The 24424-nt window shown below is 38.9% G+C and overlaps 1 protein-coding gene across 2 annotated transcripts in view; it reads left to right on the top strand.

The window, feature by feature from the left end:
- Positions 1-24424, top strand: part of LOC126336659 (neither inactivation nor afterpotential protein C) — a 340870-nt gene that overhangs the window by 267933 nt on the left and 48513 nt on the right. Inside the window, exons 20-22 of one of the 2 annotated variants that reach the window (XM_050000600.1) lie at positions 5969-6112; positions 7046-7102; positions 14405-14535. In XM_050000600.1, coding sequence (XP_049856557.1) covers positions 5969-6112; positions 7046-7102; positions 14405-14535 — 332 coding nt within the window. Of the gene's footprint in view, positions 1-5968; positions 6113-7045; positions 7103-14401; positions 14536-24424 lie in introns of both variants that reach the window. The other variant, XM_050000597.1, reaches the window with a different exon arrangement.

The raw sequence follows: 24424 nt of genomic DNA, 5'->3' as shown, positions 1-24424 counted from the left end.
GATGTTCTTCAAAATCTTTGGTAAGACATAATGCAGTGGCTATCAATCATACACCCCACTGAATATGTCCTCACTCCCCCCCCCCCCCCCCTCACCCCCCCCCCCCCCTCCCCCGCCCCACGCTCCACTTTTACGTGAGCTCAAATCACAAAATACCAAAATATAATGGACATGAAACGAAATGATTACATAAGCTCAGTCATGGGTAAAGCAGGTGGTAACTTTGTTTTATTGGTAGAATACTGGAGAAGAGTCAGTCTACAAAGGAGATTGCTTACAAATCACTCATGTGAACTATTCTAGAATATTGGTCAAATGTGTGGGACCCATTTGAAATATGACTAACAGGGGCTATTGAATGCATGTAGAGAAGGGAAGGGTTGTGTTTGATTCATGAGGGAGTGTCACAGACATACTGAAAGAACTGAACTGGCAGATTTTTGAAGATAGACATAAACAACGTGGAAAAAAGTCTACTAATAAAATTTCAATAGATATATTTAAATGATGATTCTAGGAATATACTACAACTCCTTTGTATCACTGACATAGGGATCTTGAAGATACACACAGAGGCTTACAATTATGCTTCCTATGCTCCATACATGAACGAAATGGGACGAAACCCTAATAACTGGTACAGTGGGATGTACCCTCTGTCATGCATCTTACAATGGTTTGTATAGTGTAGATGTAGATGTTGTGATGCAGAAACAGAGACTTATAGTAGTGCTCCAAGTGACCTGGAAACGAACTTCAATCTCGGAATATATGGCACAGTAATCAGTCTTTTTGCTTTGCAAAATATGAATACTAGATGACAATATTTTTCATTTGCACTTTATGTGTGAGTCTGGTAGTCTTGTGGTAAAGTGTATTTATTTGTAAAAACCTTCACTGCAGTCCACATGATGGCTGTTATAAAGTTGAGAATGTGTTCCTGATCATGACCTTCTTGTGTATATTCCATTCTTTGAATTGCAATGTAAATATTTTGCCTATACATTTTAACCTTTGCTCTTACCCAGAACATTGCAAAGTGTAAATAATTTCATCTTTGTTCTTGTTTCATATGAATGGTATTCTGTGAGCTCATATCTATTTGTTATTGCTTTTGAATATGTGTGTGAACTACTTGAATCCAGTGCACTGTAAGTATATTTCTTATATTCTACATTATTTTTGTCCCTATCCACTTGTCATACTCTCTAATTTAATGGAATTACCAAAATTTTCGTTGACTGCTGCTTAAATGTACTGTTTGTCATATTTGTTAATAATAAGTCCAAAACATTAGTAAAACTACTGTTGCATTTTTAGGATCTGCAAGGAAGAATTCTCTAGGCACCAAGACTACAAAGCATTCTCATCTATATTTGCATCCATACTCTGCAAGCAACTGCCACCCCATTCAAAACAGAATTACATACTCATTCCTTGACAAGATGTAAGGAAATTCAATAGCAGTGCTGTGAAAACCTGCCATGAAATGTGAGAAAGTACAGGAAACAGATGCGAACAAAAATACATAGAATATGAGCAATGTACTTACAACTCATTTAAACTGAGCATTTCACACTCAAATTCATAAGCAAAAAAATATGCATGTAATTCCACAGAACACCATGAAACAAAAGGGCTTCTGTTTTATATGAAACAAAAACAAATGTGGAATCATTTATCCCAAGGAATATTACAGATGTGAGAAGAAAGCATTCAGAAGATGAGAAACATAAAACATATTTACAATGTAATTTAAGGAATGCAATGCACAAGAGAAGTCATAATAAAAAGCACACTGTGGAGAAAGCAATTCATGTTAATTATGAAATGAAAACAAACATGGAGGCTAAAAATCTGCCAATGAGAAAGGGAGATGATGCAGTAAACCAAGGTCATGTTACCATAGTTCCCTATATGAGTTTCACCTCCCTGCATCAAATGGTGACTATTTCAGAGACCTTAGTCAGAAGTTCCCAGTTTTGCATATGGTGAACCTGAACTGATTAGCCGGGGGTGAACAATAGCTGGTATATTATTATACCACAAGTTGTTGTTATCGTTTCAATTGAACCACATGATAGTGTGGTCTATGGCACCCAAAGAAACACTAATGTACATGAAATTACATAGAAATATACTTGTAAACTTGAGAAAGTGATCCATGTGTCATGAAAAGGACTGTGTGACAAAGGTACTAAACATTGAGTCAGGCTTGCCTACAGAAACATGAATTTGATAGTTGGTTGTCCAGTCTTTGCATAAGACCTCACAGTTTTTTTCCAATTTGCTACACACAGCTGCAACTGAAGATGCAAGCAACAAATGTGGGATTCCAGATCCCCTTCAAGAAGGGCAGATAGAGCTGAATACATCTGATAAAGATGTTTTGCATCATCAGTCAGAAAAATGGAAACAGTACACCAAGAAAACATCAATCAATGCTGAGATACAACATTACTGCACATTAATATAATCAGGTGCCTCATACACCACAGAACACCTTGTTATGAACAGAAAAGGTCTGCTGAAAAATTAGAAATAAGAAAAGGTAGATAATGAACAAAATCCTAAGTCTGATCAAAGAAACAATGGCACAGCCATGAACTCTATACACATGTGTAAAAGATCACAGACACCATTCATAGGAGGATTATCTTCTATCCCTACATTTCCCAAATGAGTCAAAGAAGACTGAGCAATTGTATCCTCCATTACTTCTCAACAGGAATACCCAGGAGATGTGATTCACCAGGCACAAAAAGACCTGCAAGAAGAAGGGACAACACTGGAAGCTATCCATAAACACATTCTGTTCAGAAATAAACTTCAAGAGCACATTATTGCCAAGAAAATCCAAATCTAAAAACTGAGAAAACACATGCTAAAGTGAGAAAGGAACAGCAAAGAAAACAAATGTAGAAATACTAGGTTACTGTTAAAGCCCAGGTGCAAAGGAAAGAAAAAGCGCAGTTGATATAATGTAGGCATTTCTCATGTCTTCATGATTTGATTGGTTGAGCTATGATTCCCATTCTTTGAGAACACAACATTCCACCATCAGCATACAGTGTGTACAGCAAAAGTGAATGATTGAAGTGAAGAGAGCAGTCTGCATTATGTTTTTCCTGGGAGCATTTTATGAGAAGGTGCATTTGCTGAGAAGCAGTGTTTCCCATGCACATTCCCTCTGTATTATTGTTAATTTTCAGAGATGTAACCCCTTTTCATATACTGGAATCCCTAAATAATAAACTGAAGGCAGTTGGAATATTTTGTGATCTGTCCAAAGCCTTCGACTGTGTGGACCACAAAATACTCCTCAACAAAGCATGCCACTATGGGATCAGTGGGGCACTGGGAAGCTGGCTAAAATCCTACCTCCAAAACAGGAAGCAGAAGGTAATTCTCAATTGGAGCAATAAAGAGGGAGAGGTAGTAGAGTCGGACTGGAGCACTGTACTCCATGGAGTACCCCAGGGATCTGTCCTTGGTCTGTTGCTGTTTCTGATATACGTAAATGACCTACCTTTTTCATGCAATACATGCAAGTTCACCATGTTTGCTGATGACACCAGCATTTTGATTAGTAACAAACAGCTCACTGATATAGAGGTTGATGCCAACAAATTACTTACAGTACTATTAACCTGGTTCCAAGTGAATTCGCTCACAGTAAACCTGAACAAAACAAATTATATCCATATCAGCCTTGACCACAAACTCCCCCAGGAGATTACTGTTTTAAATAACAATAATCAGATAGAAAGGGTACACTGCACCAAATTCTTAGGCCTCCACATAGACAGTAGGCTCAACTGGAACCACCATGTCCTCAAGACTGTAAAAAGGCTGTCCCCAGCAATTTTTGCCATTAGGACAATCTCACAATTTGGAGACATAAATGTCACGAAGTCCACATACTTTGCATACTTCTACTACAATATGTATTATGGCATCATCTTCTGGGGCAATTCACCCTCATCTAAAAAAATCTTCCTCGTGCAGAGTACCCCCGAGAGCCTCCTGCCGTACGCTCTTTAAAAAACTTTGCATAATGTATTATTCCTACGACTTTATTTTAGTTCATTATTATTTTTGCAAGTCTTATGCATTTTATGTCTAGTTCTGCTCTTGTAAACTAATTGATACCATGGTCTGTGAACATATATTACTCAAGTCATTCTACATCCTAGCGTCACAAGCACAACAGGATGTATGGAATTCGTAGAAAAATAAATAAATAAATAAATAAAGCTATCCCAGAATTCCAACATTACCTATCGATTGTGTGTCTGCCAATAATGGGTTCATTATTCTTCCAGGTATTTCCCAGGAAGCTTCCAATGACAATTCAAAAATTTTGTTTTATATTTTTAAATATATGACTGTAAGCCTACTCTCCACAGTTTTAAATTTGTGATTTCAGTTGCACTGATAAAGGCTACAATATCTGTTCCTGATGATGAAAAATCATGGATCGGGGTCCCTTTATAAAATACTTGCTGTGCCCTGTGGTGTTACCCATAGCTAGATAATTAACTATTAAAAATGCCTAGATACATATTTATCCCAATCTTCTGTCTGTTAATTTTCTCCTTCCTCCTCACTCTGTCCATCTCCTCCTCTTCCCTCTCTGTATTTCTTCCTCCACCTCTGTCTGTCCCTCTCCACCTTGCCCCTTTTGAAAGGGCAAGATAGAGAGTGACATCTTCTCCTCCCCCTTCCTTCTCCATGTTAGCATCCCTGCCTCAATAGAAGATTGGTGGTTTCTGGCCCCACAGCATTTGTTTCCAGATTGTAACTATTATGTGCGCCAACCTTGGTTGAAATTAGTCCAGGGGCTTAGGATCAGCTTTATAGCCATGGGTTTGCCCACTTACACACATGTTGAATATATTTCAAATGAATTTAACATATTTCACACACTTTTTACATATGTTTCACCTGTATATCTAGCAAATTTCACCCTGCAGTTTCATTGTCATGCAGCTCAGTGTTTATGACATTATATCTCCTGAACTGATGTTATAAAATGATGTAATTTTGCAGGTACATCCAGTGGTATATGTGTCTATTGTCTGCAGATTGTGTTGTGAATAGAGTTAGTACTAAAGAAGTCATAAATTAAAATGACATGCATAATGTGGCAGCTTTTCATGTTTTTCAGTATTTGACATCATATCTCCTGAACTGTGTGTTGTACAATGATATATTTTTGTAGGTATATTCAGTGACATATTTGGATGCTTTCTATAAAATTTGTTGCGAATGACATTAGTAACAACAGAGAAATAAATTTAAACATCATGCATGATGTGACAGCTTTTCACTCATTTCAGTATTTATGACATCATGTCCCCTGACCTATGTGCTGTACAAAGATATAATTTTGTTGATACATTTATCAGTATGTATAAATACTGTCTGAAAAACATGTCATGAATACAGTTGGCAGTAAAGATGTAATAAATTAAAATGCCATGATCCATCCAGCAGTGTTACTGCATGAACAGTGAAAATGCAGTAAGTGATAAACTTTTTTCTTTCATCATCTTACTGAGTTGGCAGTGTGAAGAAGTTTTGTGTAAGTTTGACCTTATGTGTAAATACTGGATGAGTAAAGTATGGGTATTCATGTGTCATGGGCTACACAATTTTTTTACCATCCCTGTCATATTTAGGTATTTGTAAAGTAATCCATATGTTAATTCAGGGTATAAGCTATAGCCATTCTAGATTTCATCCAAATCTGTCTAAGATTAAAGAAGTAACACATACATATACAAATATTTGCGTTTACAATATATATAACATTGGTTATAAAAGTTTTTTTATTATTTCTGTCACAGAGAGAAAATAATTTTAAAAAGCTCTGGATCTGAAAGAAAACTCTTATGTGAAGCAGAATTAAAAGGATGTCATTGAGAATAACAACAATACCACTGACATACATTTCTTTTTTCAGAAGACAATCTTGATTCTGGGAAAAAGAAACACAAGAAACAAAAGGGAAGTAAGAAGGATGCCAAAAAGGGTGGAAAGGATAAAACAGAAAGTGATAAGGAAGCTGCAATGTCGCAAGAGGAAGCAGCTGTTGTAATACAGAAACGTAAGTCCACAATTATTAAGAATTAACACTTATACTAACATTACTTAAAAACTAAAATCATACATTCATATTCATCAACCAGTTCCTTCCCTTTTGCACTTACTCTTCTTTTACTCATTTCATCCCATATTTTAGGCTGAGTGAGCTGTTATCCTGTTATTCAATACATATCACTTTTCTCTATCGTACCAAGCAACTGGGATTGCTTAAAGGCAGTTTGATCACTCATGAGCAACTGAAGTAGTGACAACTTCTGTGCTGGAACAATACCTTGTACTGGCTGTGACTAATCTTGTGGCTATTAATTATATTATTGTGTCAATGTTTTAGCTTTGTCTTTCTCAATCATTGTTCCACGCATAAGGTGTGCTGGTGCACAATAATTGCCTTATTGTAGTTAGCTTTAAATTTTGCTATTTAATTATAACTCTGAAGTACAGTGCTATGGTGATGTACATTATTTGTTCTTAATATCTGAATGCTACTTGCCCATTTACTATGACTTCTAAATGATTTTCTGTCATAATTTATAATACACATGCTAAAATTGCTCTCAATTTTCTAATTTTATGTAGTGAAATAAGATGAATCTGTTTTTAATTTAACAAGTTTTTTTATGCTGTAATGTGAAAGTCAAAATAACATAAGTTTGTTTCTCACCATTTTTCTGTTCAATCTGCCATTTTTATATCTTCATTGAAAAAACACTTTTTGGCCTCAAAAGTTTAATTGTGGCATTTACTTGCACTTATACTGCTGTGGTCAGCCAGTGAAGGATACACTTCTGTTATGAGGATGAGTAGCTTTATAATTTTTCCCATAATTTTATTCTGGTTTAATGTTTTGAGACATTATACTATTACATGTGTAAAGAGATGCATAAACAGTTTTCTGGATTACTGACACAAAACTAATAAGTCATCCTTTCAACAGAATTCCGTGGATACCAAGTTAGAAAACAGATGGGGCAAAAGGAGAAGAGCAAACCAGGTAAGGAAACAAAAGTTTATTCCAAACACACAGTTTTGTTATTTATCATGACACCTTCCTGAAAGTAAAAAATAAATAAAAAAGATATTCAAGTAACTTTTCTCTTAGATAGCAGACACTGAAATTATTAAAAACATGTGAGGTAGGGGCCTATTTGTTCAGTAATATTTTGGTTTTGCAAATTTGTACGCCCTTAGCTTTTAATGGTTCTGGACAAACCAATGCATTTTCCCCATCGCAGACAATAGTTTGTGAATTGCATTATTTAAGGTGGAGATTGAAGAGGAATTCCAGCTTATGCGCAACACTGTTCCATACTTTTGTTTTTGCCCAGGCATGTTGCAGCGCTTTTTGTGCAATCTTCGATTGATTTATTTATTTATTTCCTTTCTACAAAATTATTGGTACACACTAACCTCTAAGGAAACCTTTGGTACACCTCACATGAGGCTAGTAGTTGTTTATGCTGGTAACAATGTATCTACTACACAGTCTCCAGCTTGTCATCTACAAACAGCAAAATGTTTTTTTTTAATTGTCTGTTCATTGTCATTTCCAAATGAGAATCACTAAATGATGTGTTACTTAGTATGTTACTTATAGTTTTTGATGTGGTGTTTTTTCTTTTGCTTGCATTGAGGTAGCATGCTTATTTCTTTTTCTAGGATAATTACACATGCATATCAGCTCTTTAAGTGTTTGTCTTGAATCTCAGTGTTGTACATTGCTCCACCATGTCAAAAGACATTACTGAGGAAAACTGTTATCTGATTACATGTTAATCTGACCCAAACACAACACAACCCCCTAATGAGGCACTTCCCTATGAGACAATTAGTAATAAGTGTTTGGTGGAGCTCTGATGCAGCTACACTGTTTAATGTTCCAAGTGGGTCATTACTGTGTGGCAGCACTCGAATGTGGCAACAGAGCAATGCAATGAAAGTTTATTTTACTACTGATGAGCAACTCATCAGGGCAGGGTAAAAGGTATGTATCTATCACAGACTGTGCATTTATCGTGACACTGAAGTTGCAACAGTGAAGCTTACCTATCAGTTTCTGAGTGATGACCAGTGATGCAGTCCATTCACTGGAAGAAATAGGCTGAATGACATCAAGTACAAATGGTGTAATTTGGTCTTGACAGTCGCACAATGTGACAGGCATCTTCCATGCCCAAAAAAAACGAGAATTGTCAGACTCTTTCTTGGTATTGTGTGCATGAAAACCAGTAGGACAGCTGAGCCCAGGGGAAAACTGTAATGAAAACTTGGAGCATAGAGACTCCAGTTGCTGATATGGAACTTGATCTGACACTAAATTTATCTCATCGGCAATGCAGAAACTGAAAGCATTAAATGCATCTAGCCTGAACAGGTCTGTGGTATGGAATGATCCACAACAAGGAAGGTGAGAGGGCAAACAACAGATTTGTAAGATACAGGAGTGGAGGACTGGCCTAGGTTTGGAATCTGCTGTTTATTGTAGCTAACCAATTTCCGTGAAACCTATGTGAGGGGAGGGTAGGGGAGGGGAGACCAAGTCTATGTACATTTGTGCATTTACTTAAGTCATTGCAGCCCCTGTGTCCATTCTCACTTTTAGTGTTTATTAAACCCACGCAAATCAATAAAAAGTTTGTTCAGGAAGACAGTCATTTAGAGATACAGTTTATGTCCATCAGTATTACTGGGTCTACCACATTTTAAGAGGAATTATAAACCAATGCAATATGGAATTTCTTTCAAAACTTTCTGCAAACAGTCTAGTGCTTAGGCGATGCAGCATGCTCATGTTGGACAAAGGAATATAAGCAAGATGGAAGGGGATCTCATAGCCACTGTTACGATACAGCCTGTTGCTGCTGTGGTCATAACCAATGCTGCCCCATGTGACACTGAGCTGAATGTTGTACTGCTGCAACAGGTTGCCCATCATCCTGATCACTTGCATTGTGCCTAATGAGGGTTGACTAAGTGACTTCCAATACCTTCCCCCACACAGGAATCTGATCGCCTGCGGGCCATGACACTTCAAAGGACTGTACTATATTGATCACATCCATAAGTGTCATATCCTCACAAGAAGTGCTTTTTCACAGACTTCCCCATTTAGGGCCAGATGAATAATAAAATCATGCACCATATGATCAGTGTAGGATTCATGATGGGTAGTAATGACAAATTTATGAAGAGACAGCCTGTGTAATTCTGCAGACCTTGTCTTTTAAGATTGGTTTGGGAATTTCTGACAATGGTAAAATTCTACACCCATCATGATAACTTGCCTTCTTTCACAGTAATAGGTTGAGAGAAGCTTGCACATTTCATCAAATGATATGCTAGTTGCTTCTGGCAAAGGTGGAAGTTGGCACAACTGATACAAGTGCAGCAAAAACCAGGAAATAAAGAAAGTCCTACACAGGTTTGCATCACCCACATAAAAAACCTGGAAATTTTGGCATAACAATGTCTCATTGGAGTCACAATCTTCAGCCAATTCATCATATGCCAGTAAGGTTGATGGTTGCACTGATGGAAGAGTAACATGCTGCAAACATGCAGATACCAACTGACTGGGAGTGGTGGCGAGAGCCTGCTGTTGTTCCATGAAAGCTTGCTGTTGGGCAGTGGTATGTTGGAGTATTTCTTCCACCAAGATGTTCATTGGGTGACTTAGCACTGACACTAATATGCAGGGAAAATATAACCCTCACTCATCACCAAGTTTTTTCTAGCAAGAACAAACATGATTTATGAGACTTAGTACTTTACAGAGCCAGTGTAAGATACAGTGAAGTACAGGTTGCATTGAACACATTGAATGGACAACTGTAACACAGTTTACAGAATAGACTGTGCACGTACTTGCCATCACTTCAGTAATATTGTTTCTTTAGTGACTCACCAGAGTGCGCCAGGGGGTGACACAGATGTTGTCTATAAGCAGGTCTGTGTACTGTACGGAAATGTGATCTCTGAAATCCCGCTTGTATCATAAGCAAAAGTACATCACAACACAGACAGCAAGCCAATACTAAACAAAGAAGGGAAAGCTGAAAGGTGGAATGAATATGTAGAAGGGCTCTACAATGGAAATTAATTTGAAGACAATATTGTAGAAAGGAAAGAATTAGATGAAGCTGAGATGAGAGATATGATACTCCACACAGAATTTGACAAAGCCTGCAAGACTTAAGTTGAAACATGGCTCCTGAAGTAGATGTTATTCCCTAAAAATTATTGAGATCCTTTGGAGAGCCAGCCATGGCAAAACTATTTCACCCAGTGTACCAGATATATGAGACAGGTGAAATACCCTCAGACTTCGAGAAGAATGTAATGATTCCAGTTCCAGAGAATGCAGATGCTAACAGGTGTGAATATTATTGAACTGTCAGATGAATAGGTTAAGTTGCAACATACTGAAATGAATTATTTACAGAAGAATGGAAAAACTGGTAGAAGCTGATCTTGGGGAAGTTCATTTTGAGTTCCAGAGGAGTGAGAACACACAGGGCAATACTGGTCAGTTTTAGCTGTAATACACGCTTTTAAATTCTGGAGATAACAGAGATAAAACACAGAGAGTGAAAGGCACAAAAACCAGACTGCTGTCATTAAAATTGAAGAACATGTAAGGGAAGCAGCATTTGAGAAGAGAGTGTGACACTGTTGTAGCCTATCACCTATGTTATTCAACCTGTACAGTGAGCAAAGAGTAAAGAAAAGCAAAGAAAAATTTGGAGAAGGAGTTAAAGTTCAGGAAGAACAAATAAAAACTTTAGGGTTTGCTGATGACATGGCAGTCATTGAGGACTTGGAAGAGCAGCTGAGTGGAACCTATAGTTTCTTGAAAAGCAGTTATAAGATGAGCATCAACAAGAGTAAAACAAAGACACTGGAATGTAGGGTAATGGAATGAAGTAAGATTTTCAACAAATTAGATAAAGAGGCAGTAGTGTTGCATGTCAGAAGGGAAGTTGAAACATTTAGCTCTGGAAAGGAGCCTGTAGGAGAGCTGTGTCTTAGGTTTGCAAGAATAAGAGGCCATGCACTTGATAGATATATACCTAATTGAACAGTTCATGGTGGCAGGGGCCCTTCCTGGTATAGCCACTGTAAAGAAACCTCTAAAGGATCCAAGATTACTTCTTAATAACTGTAAAAAATAGGGCTGCAGATAGGAAATGCTATATGAAATACGTTTGGCTGACAGGAGGTCAATGTATGTATCCTAAAGTGGCTACAATAACAGAATATTATTGAAGAATTTCTCACAAAACCCACAAAAATTCTGGTCATATGCAAAGGCTGTTAGTGTTACCAAGGTCAGTGTCCAGACACTAATGTATGAGACAGGGACTGAAAAGTAGAGCAGAAAACCAAAGAGAGGAGTGCTAAACTCAATTTTCAATTATTTCTTTACAAACAAAAATCCAGAGCTATTGCCCCAGTTTAATTCTTGCACCACTACAGTGGTGCCAAAAACAGCTGAAATTGTACAAAGCTCCATGTCCTGAAAGAATCCCTATCACATTCAATATCAAATTTTCAGCTGAGTTAGCCTTCCTTTAACTGTCATCTACTGTAGATCCCTCAAACAAAAAAAAGTGCCCAATAGTTGGAAGAAAGCACAGGTCACACACATACTGTGGAATGTAGCTGGTCATTGTTGGTACATTTTTAGCTTTGTTATTGATTATACACAAGCAGTCTGGGTCAGTGAGAGTTGACATGTACACTATGGGGATGGATGGTTTTAGTATATGAGCACTGTGGTTTTACTAGTAAGTGCAATGTATTATTTTGTTTTGGTGTTAATAATATAAATATGTGTGATAAGTTTTTTTAAAAAAATGTGCTCAGTGACTGATTACACAAAAATCATGGGATACCTCCTAAATCATGTCAGCGAAGTGCAGCAACTTGACATGGTGTGGACTCAACAAGTCATTGGAAGTCTTCTGCAGAAATTTTGAGTCATGCTTCCTCCATAGCTGTCCATAATACTGCAAAAGGGTTCAGTGCAGGATTTTATGCACAAACTTACTTCTCAATTATGTCCCATAAATGTTTGGTGCATTTTATGTTGGACAATCTGGGTGGCCAAATTGCAAACAACTAAGGCTCAGTAACTTGGCTCATTGTCATCCATATAAATTCCATCACTACTGCAAATGGTCTCCCAATAGCTGAACATAACCATTTTCAGTCAATGATCAGTTCAGATGGACCAGTGGACCAAGTCCATTCCATGTAAACAGAGCCACCACCAGCTTGTTGACAACTTTGGTCCAAGGCTTCATGTGGTCTGAGCCACACTCAGATCCTGCCATTAGCTCTTACCAACTGAAACTGGGGCTCATTAACCAGGCCATGGTTTTCCAGCTGTCTAGCATCCAACCAATATGATGACAAGCCCAAGAGAGGCACTGCAGGCAATGTCGGGCTGCTGACAAACGCACTTGCATCAGTCTTGTGCTGCCATAGCCCATTAATGCCAAATTTTGCCACACTGCCCTCACGGGTATGTTTGTCAAACATCCCACATTGATTTCTTTGGCTATTTCATGCAGTGTTGCTTGTCTGTTAGCACTGACAACTCTCCGCAAACACCACTGCTCTCAATTATTAAGTGAAGGCTGTTGACCACTGCATTGTCCATGATGAGAGTTAATGCCTGAAATTTGGTATTCTCGGCACACTATTTAGACTGTGGATCTTGTATATTGAATTCCTTAACAATTTCCAAAATGGAATGCCCCATGCGTCTAGCTCCAACTGCCATTCTGTGTTCAAAGTCTGTTAATGCTTGCTGTGTGGCCATAATCACATTTGAAACCTTTTCACAGGAATCATCTGAGTACAAATGGCAGCTTTGCCCATGCACTGCCCTTTTATGCCTTGAAAACATAATAGTACCACCATCCATATATGCGCATGTCATAGTCTCTTGACTTTCAACACCACAGTGTATAGGAAAATTATATGTGCAGTCATGTGGTACTGTGAGGCCAACAATAGAACAAACTTCGAAAGATTTTCATAATACGGTCTAGCACACAAAACATGTATACTCAACTGCAGCAAGACTGTACTGAAAACATTTCAATTTCCGTAAAATAATACGGAACCTCACAGAACACATACAAATTATAACACCAATAATGGCCTACCAGAAGTCTGCCCCAGCCACTAGCAAATTCATGTATATGAGGGTGATTTCATAGGTCTGGTAAAAAAGCAAGAAAAAATATTTGTTTCATGGACAACTCACCTCACTTCTCAACATAGCCTCCTTCGAGGAATATACACTTGGTCCAGTGATTCCCCAGCTTTTTATTCCAGTCAAAAAACTAGGTTGTGTCAAAATCTGCAAAATACTCATTGAGTACAACTATCACTTTCTCATTTGATGAGAGTCAAGTTAGGGAACAGGAAGAAGACTCTTGGAGTTAAGTCAGGTGAATAGGCTGGTTGAGGAACAAATTCAAAGCCCAATTCATGCACTTTCACCGTTGCTATTGCTGATATGTGGGATGGTGCATTATTGATGAAAGAGCCATCCTTGGTTTGAAATGATCCAACAATGAAGCATATAGGGTATAGTTACATTTCTGCCTTCTGCCAAGTTGCCTATGAGGATTATTCTATGGCAATCCTAAAGACAGTGGCTATCACCTAATCAGCTGACAAAATGATGTGCTGAATGCACTTTTTGTCAACTGTGAGTAATCACAGCACCTATATCGCACACAGCTTCTTCATAGACAATTCTCTGTGCAGGCTATTATTCACTCACTCACTTGAGATGCCTATGATCTCAGCAATCTCATGAATATTTATTTAGTAGTCTTGCATTACCATGCCTATTGATTTTCTCACTTGTTTCCCCTGTGGTAACCTCAACTGCACATTCAGAACATTAGCAAACAAACAATGGAAGCTCCACATTGGAACATCAACAATATAAGGAAAAGGATAGATTGCTACTCACTGTAAAGATGACATGTTGAGTTGCAGGCAGGCACAATGAGCAGGCAGAGTTGCAGCAGGTGGTGGTGGTCAGGTTGCATGAGGTGTGTTGGATTGTGTGAATGAATGTAAGTGTGTTTCCTTTTCTTAAGAAGGTTTTCACCAAAAGCAATGGGTTGTGCCTGTCTGCAATTCAACATGTCAAATTAGGAACACATTTCTTTTATGACCTGTTATCCGATACATAGCTGCTTCACCGTAATAAATAAATTACTGTGAATCTCTTTTAATATAAACTAATTGTTGTCTTTTGTTAAAGCAGATAAATTACAAGAGGAGACAGCACTTTTTATAAGGCAGTACTGCAGAAAATGGAAGGCCAAGTCAATGTTCCAGGTACTTCTTCTATATCGAGCGGCAAAACATCAAGACCTAGTGTATTTCTCCCAACAGGTCAGTACATTATTTTTTTTATTTTCATTTAGTTAGTAGGCAGAAAAACTCTTATTTACAAAAGATAAATAGACAAATATACAATGTGGAGGGTTTTTATGACAGATCTGCCCCTAGCAACTCAGCCAGTTGGGTGTTATCTACAAAGTCTTAAAACATTGCAGGATATCTCTGCTGAGGGCAAACTTCAGTTATGTGTACCATTGTGTCTTCATGAATCCACTATCACAGAAAGGAGAATTGAGGAGCTGTCAATTGTACTTTAGGTCATTCCATTTGGTATGGCCTGTACTTAGTTGGACGAGTCTAGTCTTGACATTTGTCTTCAAACTGAACATATCTAATTTAGTTGAATGGTTTGTGATGCCTTTTTGATCAATTGGGGCTAGTTATGAATCTGGCACAACATTTCCTTCATCTTAAAATTATCTTTTGACATTGCTGTACTGGTTTTCAAAACAGAAACCTTTTTGCAGAATGTTGTCTAGGACATCAAGGACTGGAAGTCACTGTGGACAGTTTATGGTAACATACTCTCTGTTTTTGTACATGGAAATGAGAAGTGTTACATCATTATCTCCAAGGCTAAATGTTACCAAAATGATATTTCACTGTTCCCACATCTGTGCAGTATGTTGATTAAAATTTCATCCTAAGGCCAGCTTACTTTTAGTTAAGTAAAAAGTCATGCCTATAGATGAAGCAGGCTTTGAGTACATGGTGTCTGTTGGGTGTGTCTAGTTACTGGAAATTTTCAGGAAGAGACTGCAACAAAACATGCCAGATAATGTGCACATGCAGTTTGTCACCACCCTTTGTACTCTGAATGTGAGGAGACTTGGACATGAGAGGATTGTAGGAATGTTTTGACAGGTGAACACCACATCATTTTTCAAGGTACAAATGAAGTGAGAGATCACTGTGCTTGGCAACTTAAATCCTGATTGGGTGAGGATACACAAATCACAAAAAAAGATGGTGTGTGCAGAAAGACAACATGCACCATAAGCAAACAATTAGTGCCACCACACAACCAGAAATATCCTAGGATAATTATTATCATTAATGAAATATTAACCAACAGTGAGTGATCAAATAGTGTTAACTCTGTGCCCCTGTTGTTTGACTAGGAAGAGAGAGCAGGATTCCATGCAACATTTAAGCAAAAACCTTTGTCTCTGTTTACAACATCACTTACAATTTTAAGAAAAGGATAGTTGCTACTCTCACCATGTAGCAGAGATGCTGCGTCACAGATAAAGACAACAAAAGACTGTCACAAAATGAGCTTTCAGCCAACAAGGCCTTTGTTGAAAAAAGACAACACACACACACACACAGAGAGAGAGAGAGAGAGAGAGAGAGAGAGAGAGAGAGAGAGAGAGATAGGGTGTTCCATTTATTTTGACCACCATAAATAATTTTTTGTCCAGATGCAAATTGCAAAATGTTTCAAGCAAATATTCTTTAGCCATCAGGGGGACATCATTCAGCATCATCACCTTTGTTGTAGCTTTGTTTTTTACAAAGATGTGAACAACGGTATGACTTTTTTTTAAATGGCACCCTGTATTTTTGATTCGGTAATTCATTTCCTCTTATAAAGACCTATTCATAAAAGTATCAGAGTGTACCATTCACTGAAACACAATGTTATTAATTACATAACACAACATTGACTTTGAGCCTGGGATCACAAACTCGTCCACTTGCTGGAGTTGTTAGAAAACAAGTGAAAACCAAGTAAAAACTTAACACAAAATTGACTTTGACTCTCCTGCACTATTGCCCAGGAGCAGAACATTCAAAGGTGCTCAAAGTGGTGATGCTGGACGCCAATACATGGTGCACTGATTGAATGAAAAAATTATTTGCTGCTTCCAGTGTTACCTGCTGAAGAGAATTACAAGCAAGCACGATACGTTCCCTCATGTACTTTGGAGTTGTTGGAATATTGCGATAGACAATGTCTTTAATGCATTCCCAAAGAAAAAAGTCCAGAGGATTTAAATCAGGGGACCTATCAGGCCAAGTAACTATACCTCCTCGACCAATCCATCTGGCTGGATACCTTCGGTTCAGAACAGGATGTGCACGCAAGGCATTATGTGCTGGGCATCCATCGTGTAGATACCACATAAGCATTCTGGTTCTCTGTGGCACTTCATCAAAAAGATGAGGAAAAATTCGTCTGAGGAAGTTGGCATACACTTTGCCGTTTAGACTATCATTGATGAAATAAGAGCCAATAATTGTAGTACCAAGCATCCCACACCAGAGGTTAACTCTCTGTTGATACTGATGCTCCCCTGTCTAAGCCATCATGGGTTGTCGCTGGAACAATGATGCATGTTCCTTGCAGTTACCTGTCCTTTGTTGGAGGAGGAACATTCATTGGTCAATACAACATTGGAGAAGAGGTTTGGGTTGGTAAGGATTTGCTGCTGTGCCCACTGACAGAACTGTATACGACTCTGGAAATCATTCCATGCAATTCTTGATGTAGGTGTACAAGGTAAGGATGTAACCAGTGACATGTAAGAATATGATGTACACTTGTTTTAGGAATGCCAGTTTTGTGTTCAGGCTGTCGTGTGCTCACATGTGGATTCATAGCAACAGAAGCAAGAACAGTAACTTTGGTAGCTTCGTCTGTGCAAGTGCTACAATGATTGCATTGTCATGGGTTGGAATTTCCCATTTCCTGAAGCACCACAACAAGATGAGAAAGTATCCATTGGGAAGGTGGGTCTTGTCAGGATATCACCCTCTGTACAGTTCCGCTGCCTGCCTAGCATTTCACCTACCTTCAAAAACAGCAATAAAAGAAACGTTATGTTGATACAGTTTGTAGGAAGAGTATACCTACTCTACACTACAGTATTTAAAATGACTAAACTACTGTACTAAATGCACCTGTACATAAGAAAATAGTATTGCAATTACTGTTCTGCTAACTTACATTCCCCACAGATGAGTAGCATTTCTACCTTCTCTTTGCTGGTGTACATTCTACTCACAGAACTCTTCAACTGATGATGGTTGATGGAATGATGGGTGTGCATTCTACTTATGTTCACATTTGTCCTCTGTCAATGTCAGCACATGGATGTTTTCCATTACCCCAAGTACCTGCACTAAGCACTGGGAGCATCAACATCAATGTTGTGTTATGTAATTAATAATGTTGTGTTTTAGTGCATGGTACAATGAATAGGTCTTTAGGAGAGGAAATGAATTACCAAATAAAAAATACAGGGTGCCATTTAAAAAAGACTTAATGCTGTTCATATCTTTGTAAAAACAATGCTACAACAAAGGCAGTCATGCTGATTGATGTCCCCCTGACAACTAAAGAACATTGGCTTGAAATATTTTGTAATTAGCCTCTGGACAAAAAGTTATTTATGGAGATCGAGATAAATGAGACACCCTGTCTGTACACACACAAACACACAGCTGAAGTCAAACTATGAGCAGCAGTGCATGATGACAGAGGCAACTGGATAGGGGTAAAGAGGAGACAACTGGAGTGGGAGGGGGAGGGATAGAAGGGTAGGGGTGGGTGATGGTAAAGTTCTGTTAGTGGAAGTGTGCAGGGATGAGGTGGATAGAGGATAGAGCAGCTAGTTGCAGACAAGGAGTTACCTCCTCCCTGCATACTTCCACTAGCTACAACTTACTGTCCCCCACCCCTCCCTGCTACCTCTCCCCCTCCTAGCCCAGCCTCCCCCTTAGCCCCACCCAGTTACTTCTCCCATCATATGCTGCTGCTTGTAGTCTGGCTTCCACTGCCAGAGGCTGTGGTCATGTGCATGTGAGCTGCACTTGTATCAGTGTGTGTGTGTGTGTGTGTGTGTGTGTGTGTGTGTGTGTGTGTGTGTCGTCTTTTTTTGACAAAGAGCCTGTTGGCTGAAAGCTCATTTTGTGGCTATCTGCAACTCAGCCTCTCCGCTATATGGTAACAACTATCCTTTTCGTACTATTGTTACATTTCATTGTTTGTTATAACATCACTTACTTATTTAATCATGATAGGATCTTAATAACACTCTCCTATTAAGTGGAATCACATGTCAAAATATGTGTTTTATTGTATTTTGTTGGGTGGCTGGTATGAAGCTGAAGTTCTGCAATTGCAGAGTTGCTTGGTTGTTGTAAGTGAGTGTGATATTCATGGTCTATACACAGGTACTACTTGGACCTGAAGGACTGACAAATGATAGTATTTTGTAATATATGGTATTTATAGGAAGCCAGCACATATTGTTCTGTATCTCCAAGCAGATAGATGTCACCCTCCAGCTCATCATGAAGCAGTACTTCATACCTTTGTTCAAAGAACCTATGTCATCTCAGACCCTGGAAGTTTGTCAACTGTGTTAGCTCACCTTGAAGTTACTTTTAGCCAGAATAAATATAATGAGTCACAGACTAGATGTGTATTGACATTGCCACATGCTATGGTGCATACAATGTGGCATATTGGTTAATGTCACTGACTGATGTGCTAAAGATAATTGGTTCAGGCTTGACCACCAACAATTATTTGTTATTAAGTATTTTCAATTTGTGGATGGTCCTTGAAATATCTCATGTTTGTAGAGTTTGGAATATTCTATGTTTATGTAAATACCAGAACTTTCCAGCCAGGAGAGTTCTTTTCTGGCTGTACATTGATATTCATGACAGATATGCTTTTAGTGCTAAGTGATGTGCTTTCAGATTTTAATTTGAGTGTAGTTACAAATGACATTGTTTGCTGGAGAAACCTTGAGCTTCAAAACATCTACATCATGGGGGCTATAACTAGGCAACATAAAACAATTGTGTATACAGACATGAACAAGAATACAAGCAGTATGTCATCCCCAAGGTCCATATATTCAGGACATCTATGCATTCCAAAACAGCAACAAGTCAGCTGCACATCAGGAATACAACACCATTTTCTGGAGATGCTGAGTCACTAAATGCAATAAAAGGGATGATGTGATATGTTTGACAAATGTACACTTTTACTTGGATGACTCAGCCAGCCCTGCACTTGTTTCAAACCAATGAAGCAATAACTGGATAAATTCCAAACTGAACTAAAGAAAACATTTGGTGACAAACAGCAGAAGTCCATTTTGCAGAAGAATAATTGAAGAACAGGGGCTAACATCATGGGGAAATGATACAGTCTTCCATACAGAATACCTTGGTCCTATGTCACATTGTGAATGTGAATATGACAGAAACTGACAAAATCTCACACTTGATTAAAGGGATTGCAGAAGACATGTGCTGAGATCTTCTTGTAAAGGATGTCACAATAACCAAGGAATTCATCAAATGATCCCAGCACATAAAGAAAATGCTACAGAAGAAGAACTAGGTGAAAGCAGTATGACCAGCTTCCAAATGTAGCCCCTCTGATAGCAGTGGAAGACCACCACTATCTTGCCTTCTCATATGCAACATAGATGAAAGATAAAACATTTTATAGCAACCAGAAGTGTTGGACCAAGTAAGGAATTGGAGAGAGTAACCATGAATGTCAAACCCACACATCAGGAGGTAATAGAAAATGTTGAAGAAGTGTTGTGTCAACCTTATAACCAGTCTCTGCAACCAGTTGAATGCTGTAGCAAGAATGAACTCGACCAACTTGGACTTATGCCATAACTGTCAGACAACAACCCATAATCTTACCTGTGCCAGTACAGTCAACTTCTCTGCCAAGCATAATGACTCACAGAACCAGGTGTTTAGAGGACAGAGCACAACATGCAGTTGCGTTTCCACTGTAGATACCCTGAACATGTTGTTCACCACTCCTGAGGAAGGCATTGACTTTATGATGACTGCTTCTCTGCCAGACATCAATCTTCACAACAGTTCCTTTCATGCCAGTTAACTGCACACAATTACAGACAATAAGATCACTCCCTACCATGACATAGCCATTCGCAGTCACTGTACAGAAGTACCAACCACTTTTATAGCAACAGAATTGAGGAAAACTCAGAGAGGTGACCATCTATGGTGGTGAGGCTGCTACGGATGAAAATACTTTATGAATGACAGTCACTAAGACGTCAGGAAACCTTATTGACATCACTGTTGACCAGCTTCCTGGTCGCTAGTTGACTCTCTCAGTGCTTCCTTTTCTGCAATGTCAAACACTTATTGCTGACAGTGTTCTGCAATATGAAAGAAATTGTGCTGAAAGTTGCAAATGGGAAATATATCCATCTGAAAGGAACACATATCGCAAAAATAACTAGCAATAACAGAACAAAGCCCTAGGAATTTGTTGTTTTAGCAGAAAATAGTCATAGTGTTATGACTGTATGGGACTTCTTCCAGACACCAAAACCAGAAACAGACTGTGGAAGGTCAGAGCACCAGATTGATGAAGCTATTTCAACAAGCACACACAACAAAGATTACTCTGTGTAGTTGTTTGCCATTGAAGATGTTACTTTCCTGCAGTTGTCATTGAGAAGAGTTTGCGTTGTCAATCAATGTGCTGAGCGGAGTTGTGAAGCTTTTGTCAGTTGCAAAAAGTTATCCAGGGTTACAAAAGAAATTTACATGTCAACAATGATCATAAGCATTAAGGTGTTCAAGGAGAACTTTTGATCATTAATTTTAATGAGCAGCCACAACACATTCATAAAAGTATGTGCTTAGGGACAACCAAACCAGACCACCACCATTACAGACAACACAGCTGTCTATAAAACTGTCAAGCTACCCATAGGATATGATCCAACTGAGGAGCAACATATGTGAGTGTTTGCTGTCCTGTGTCAATTTTCTGATGCCTTCAGATCTGAAGTTGAGAAAAAATAGCCAAGGGGCCCCTGGTAAAACACCACATCAACTTTGGGGAAAGCATTTGTAAAGGGTGTCACAAGCTGAACAACAGATAGTCTGTGAGGAAATGAAAAAGGTGCTGTGAGGTGACATCACTGAATCTTCAGAGAGTTATTGGTTCTCTCCTGTAGTCCTTGTGACGAAGAATGGCATTTCAGCATTGGCTGCTGATGGCTAATCTAAATCATGAAAAAAGGTTTCTATCCATTGCCATGCACTGATGACACTCTAGACTACTTGAAAGGAGCAAAGCATTTTTCAACTCAGATACACTACTGGAAAATCAAAGCTGACAAGCTGACTGGGAAAAGACTGCCTCCATAACTCCTTATGGCCTCTACTCATTCAAAGTTATGCTGTTTGGACTGTGTAACACTCCAGCCATCTTCAAACGTCTTTGGGCAACCTTCTTCCACACATTATATGGACACTGTGCCATTGCTGTGTGGATGACATTGACATATTTTTAAAAACATTTGAAGAAATGCATTCAGACAGCAGGCCCCTGCTTGAATCTAAAGAAGTTCTTGTTCACTGCACAACAAATAAAAATCTTGGGGAATCTTGTGAATTCTAAAGGAGTTCGATCTGATTCAGAGGAAATGATATCATTCACAAATTTTCTGACTCTTTGGCATATATGCGATGCGAGGAGCTTTGTCAGAAAATGCTCACACTAGTAGGGATACATAAAGGACTTCTGTACCAAGGCACATCCCCTGCAAGAACTATTGCATCTTTTCTTGTCCTTATGAAGGTACTAACACCTTCTCCAATCCTAGCATTGTATGGCAAGAATTCTGATACAGAACATGACTCCAGTACTAATGGTTACAGTATAGGTGCAATTCAGAAAGGTACTGAAAAGGTGATAGCTTATGGTTCTAGAGTTCTCTCCAAATTTCAGCTGAACTACTATACAACTGACAAAGAAAGCCTTGCAGGTCTTCAAGTCATCAACAAGTTCTGACTATATTTATCTGGCAAACCATTCACCACTGTGATGGACCTCTGTTCTCTATGGTGGTTGACCAGCCTGAAGGATTCACTGTGTTCACTGAGGTTTCATGAGTATGACATCACTGTCATACACAAAAGCAGACATAAACACACAAGAGGACAAACACCTTTCCAAGGAATCATTTGGCAGATTACAGCAGCATTAGAAGTTGAAAGTGGTATTTTCCAGTTATGGTTTTATCTATTTCAAGATAATCAATCAACAAAATTCCTTCTGCATCCCAAAACACCAACACTATGGTCCTTTCCACTAATTGTATCATCCTTTCCTCCTTTGGAGCTGAAGAACCAGCTTCTATCCACTGCATAGATTACTGTTTCGATTTGAGCAGGTATTGGTGAATCCATGTTTCATGTACTGTCATGTTTTGATGCAAAAGGTCACTTCTATTTTTCTTAGAATGCACTAAGCACTTTTCAGAAAGTGATCCATAATGAGTGCATGTGGCACCCATCTTGGGCAAAGCTTTCTCATAATCAATTCTTTGCACATTATATGACCAACATGTTCCTTCAATATCCCTAGAGCATTAGCAATTTCACTTTTTGGATGTCCTTCATGTAAATTGTGTTACAATCTCTGGGTAAGATCAAGAACTTTTGAGACATCCCTCTTAACCTCTTTTATAGCTGAAGAGGGAAAAAAAGTTCATTTATTTACTGACATATGACCGTCAAATTTTGTGTGCATTGTGTAAGAGTAAGTGTGACTGTGTGTGTGTGTGTGTGTGTGTGTGTGTGTGTGTGTGTGTGTGTGTGTGACATCCACCCATACTACTTTCTGTCCTGGATGGACAAATGTTTCCCTGTGTAAGTAATGTGGGTGATGCACTACTTCTCACTATGAACATGACTTACACTTCATCATTGGGCCTAAAACGTGGCTTCTATAACACTCTCAAACCCCCACCCTCTCCTCCAGTGTGCTTACTGCACATGCATTGCCACCTGGGTATTCACTTCCTGTATTTAGCGAACACCTAGCCAATCCCTGCAATTCTCTACCCAACATAAGAGACCAGGAAATATGCATTTGATACAATTGCAGAATAATTATGTGAGCTGACAATTTTGGATGTGTGGCACTCTGCAGCATCCATGTACTTGATAAACAACAATTTAGAAAACAATACATATAAACTATTACCAATTCTGTATTATTCAACCAGTGTTCATGACAAGACTATTATCAGGAATCTTAAACTGCCTCTAATTACATCCAAATTGGCATCATGTATACTGCCTAGGAAATGACAGGTGTTTTTGAAACTGTAATTGGTCCATTGCCTGAGTTTATAGTTTAAGCCCTTGACTTGCTTCAAAATGAGAGGACTTGAATCAGTTTTGAGAATTTGTTGTAAATGATGAGTTTCTGTTCCCAAAATCAGTGGTCAGTTCTCACATTAAACTTCCATCTAAAGATTGTCAGCCCCATTTTAGTCTGCCGTTCATACTTGTATAATAATGTATCAACCAGATCAGACACATTTGAAGGTGCAGGGGATTCCATGATCCCAGTAAAAGCCAGAGGCAACTGCCATAAAAGACTTTAGCCCCGGTACAAAATATGAAATCAAGAAAAGAAAAACAAGTATTGATGTACACTCCTGGAAATGGAAAAAAGAACACATTGACACCGCTGTGTCAGACCCACCATACTTGCTCCGGACACTGCGAGAGCGCTGTACAAGCAATGATCACACGCACGGCATAGCGGGCACACCAGGAACCGCGGTGTTGGCCATCAAATGGCGTTAGCTGCGCAGCATTTGTGCACCGCCGCCATCAGTGTCAGCCAGTTTGCCATGGCATACGGAGCTCCATCGCAGTCTTTAACACTGATAGCATGCCGCGAAAGCGTGGACGTGAACCGTATGTGCAGTTGACGGACTTTGAGCGAGGGCGTATAGTGGGCATGCGGGAGGCTGGGTGGACGTACCGCCGAATTGCTCAACACGTGGGGCGTGAGGTCTCCACAGTACATCGATGTTGTCGCCAGTGG

This window comes from Schistocerca gregaria, chromosome 2 (genome assembly GCF_023897955.1).
Source record: "Schistocerca gregaria isolate iqSchGreg1 chromosome 2, iqSchGreg1.2, whole genome shotgun sequence".
Classification (NCBI taxonomy): domain Eukaryota; kingdom Metazoa; phylum Arthropoda; class Insecta; order Orthoptera; family Acrididae; genus Schistocerca; species Schistocerca gregaria.
This window is presented reverse-complemented; position numbering and strand designations above follow the sequence as displayed.